General features: G+C 34.0%; 1 protein-coding gene across 2 annotated transcripts; it reads right to left on the bottom strand.

Annotated features, from left to right (window-relative positions):
• Positions 1–239: 239 nt before the first annotated feature.
• Positions 240–1,883, bottom strand: LOC141401975 (odorant receptor 67d-like). Of its 2 annotated transcripts, none has more exons than XM_073982570.1 (4): positions 1,477–1,883; positions 884–1,407; positions 633–822; positions 240–576 (listed from the first exon to the last, which is right to left on the bottom strand). In XM_073982570.1, the coding sequence occupies exons 1-4, from the start codon at positions 1,717–1,719 to the stop codon at positions 562–564; spliced, it is 972 nt and encodes a 323-aa protein (XP_073838671.1). In that variant the 5' UTR covers positions 1,720–1,883; the 3' UTR covers positions 240–561. The 2 variants fall into 2 exon arrangements, with proteins under 2 accessions (XP_073838671.1, XP_073838670.1); XM_073982569.1 differs by having other exon boundaries at positions 240–566; positions 1,477–1,858.
• Between the last annotated feature and the right edge of the window lie 960 nt (positions 1,884–2,843).

The raw sequence follows: 2,843 nt of genomic DNA, 5'->3' as shown, positions 1-2,843 counted from the left end.
TAGAAGTCGTCATCCCAAATAAAAAACGCCAACCTTCCTAAATATATGTTATTTAAAAAGTATTCTTCAAAAAATAATGCACGCTATAATATTAAAAATATATACTTTCTTTAAAATATGTACTTTCATAACATAATCCACGCTGTAATATTTGTAAAAAAATATGCTTATAAGAACCCACGCTGTAATATTTCAAAAAAAAAAAAATTTTTCTTTAAAAAAATCTTTAAAAAATACTTGCTGTCATATTTTTGAGAAATATTTTATTAAACAACAATTATATTTTAAAATATTCGCTTTGCAATATTTTATAAAACATATTCTATTAAACAATTATATTTAAAAAACCCATTTCAATCAAGAAATTTCATCAGCATCATGGTAATGCTATAGATGGTCTTGGTCCATTCTAGGGCTGTGTGCATTGTTAGCGGTGTGATAGCACCAATTGTTAACCCATCTGTATTTTGAGCCATCATTAGCATAATTTGTAACGTTTTTCTATCCGTCAATGGCATTTTGTACCAAATAATTTCATTGTAGCAGGCTTCAATGATGCCGTCATTCTGTAGAAAACTACAAATTTGAAAAAAAAAATTGTCTTCATTTCTTACAGTACTCATCTCACTCACCGCCACTTCAACCACTGTGCCCAGGCCACAATAAAGATACATGGTAACAAAACAATAGCCCAAATATGAATGACCTCCTGGCCAACTACCCAATATCAAACAGAACATACTAATGACAATGGAAAAAGCCACTGTGAACATTTGCACAACAATCATCCAAAAGAAAGTTTGTTTTATGGTTGTTAGAAATCTGCAAAAATGTTGGAAATGTTATTATGATTATTGAAGCTAGTCGGTCGTTCACTCCTTACCTCATGTATTTCTGATGCCATAGAAATATGTCTTTTACCAATATGTGGTAATTTTTGCTGTTCTCTTCATTTCGTCCTTCAATAATGTCATTCAAATCATGAAATTTACACTTCAATATATCCTTAAACAACGGAGCATGACTGACACTCATAAAGAAAAACAAATCCGCAGCATAATTACCAAACGCACCAAATGCCATACACGTAAAGTGAATAATGTTTGTTATCAAATAGCCCTGCTCTGTCTTCGCGTCAATGTAGGGCATTTGAAATTGCAGGACGAAAATGTTTTGGTGAAAGGCAAAACGATATATCAAAACCATGACTGTAAGGGAACCTGTGGCCATTAAATAAGCCAAAGCGAGAAATTTTTTGCTCTTATCTACGGTGTCCATGCTCTTGTGTAAACATGCCAGATATTCGCTACCTTGATCTCTGTATTCCTTATAGATGTCATACAATTCATCACTCAAGTATCTCCATTGTTCTCTATGGTCAATAGAATTCAGAAGTTTGCAATAGCCCTAGAAAGTTACGAAACATTTAAGAAAATCCGAAATTCGGAAAACGCCTATACATATATATTTTCTCACCTGTAATCCACTGCTAATCATAACAACGGTTTTCAGCATCTGCGTCCACTCGCCTTCAATGTATAAATTTACATAGACCGTATAGATGGTACAGGCAAAATATAAATATATACAAGTGAAGACAATGTAGGTCAAAATATTCCTTCTATAGTTGAAATCAAATACATCGGCTCCACAAATTTTAGCACATATTCGTATAAGTCGCATGAGAATTTCATAACGTTGTAACACTGGTTCATACATATTTTAATTCAAATATTTTTTGCACTTTCTTTGAAATTATACGTGAACTCCCTTGTCCCGTATGGGATGTTTGTGGAACAATTATGTTATACAACTGAACTGTGACGTTCTTACAAAATGGTGGACTAGAACCTACCTCAAGTCTTGAGTAAAGAATTAGTTTCGACAAAGATATTGTGTCACCTGATGGATTGCAAATAAATTCTGCAATTAAAAAATTACAATTAATTGCAAATAACGAGACCCATTAAACAATTAAGTAATGGCTATAGTCGTCATTGAAAACAAACGATACCTAGAGATGGACAGTGGGTAAATTCCCAATGAGTAAATACCCGGTAAATTGGGTAAATACCCATTTGTGGGTATTTATTTGGGTATTTACTATATTGAATCGCTAATACAAAATCTTAGACCCTATTTCTGGGTTTAGGTTATGAAATCGATTCAAAATGGATATTTTTACAATACTTTAAACAAGTGGGTAAATACTTGGGTAAATACCCGAGTATTTACCCAAGTGTTGGGTAAAAACTCATTAACTGCGGAACCACTTGACGTAGGCTGACACAATTTGGCTCAAATCTTACTTATATCAGTAGCAAAAGTTCTTTTGACATAAGAAAGATTTATGCCTAGTTTTGTCAGCCTACGTCAAGTAGTTCGGCAGTTAATGAGTTTATACCCAACAAATGGGTAAATACTCGAAATCGGGGTACCCCTATATGGGAGCTATTAGAAAACGTGGACCCATGTTGACAAATTTTTGCAAGGATATTTGCTACATATTGAGAACTCACTATGCCAAATCTCAGCCAATTGGATTGTACAATGAGGCTACTAGTTAAAAATACCTTAAATCGGGAGGTACGGATATATGGGGGCTATATCAAAACATGGACCCAGAGACCCCATGTTCAGTACCAGAAGTTCTTTTGACATAAGAAAGATATGAGCCAAATTTTGTCAGCCTACGTCAAATGGTTCGGCAGTTAAAGAGTTTTTACCCAACATTTGGGTAAATACTCAAAATCGGGGTACCCTTATATGGGGGCGATTAGGAAACGTGGACCTATGTTGACAAATTTTTGCAAGGATATTTTCTACATATTGAGAACTCACTG

This window comes from Musca autumnalis, unplaced genomic scaffold, assembly GCF_047663935.1.
Source record: "Musca autumnalis isolate F117 unplaced genomic scaffold, ASM4766393v1 scaffold_4, whole genome shotgun sequence".
Lineage (NCBI taxonomy): Eukaryota > Metazoa > Arthropoda > Insecta > Diptera > Muscidae > Musca > Musca autumnalis.
The sequence above is the reverse complement of the archived record's forward strand: the minus strand, read 5'-3'. Positions and strand labels throughout refer to the sequence as shown.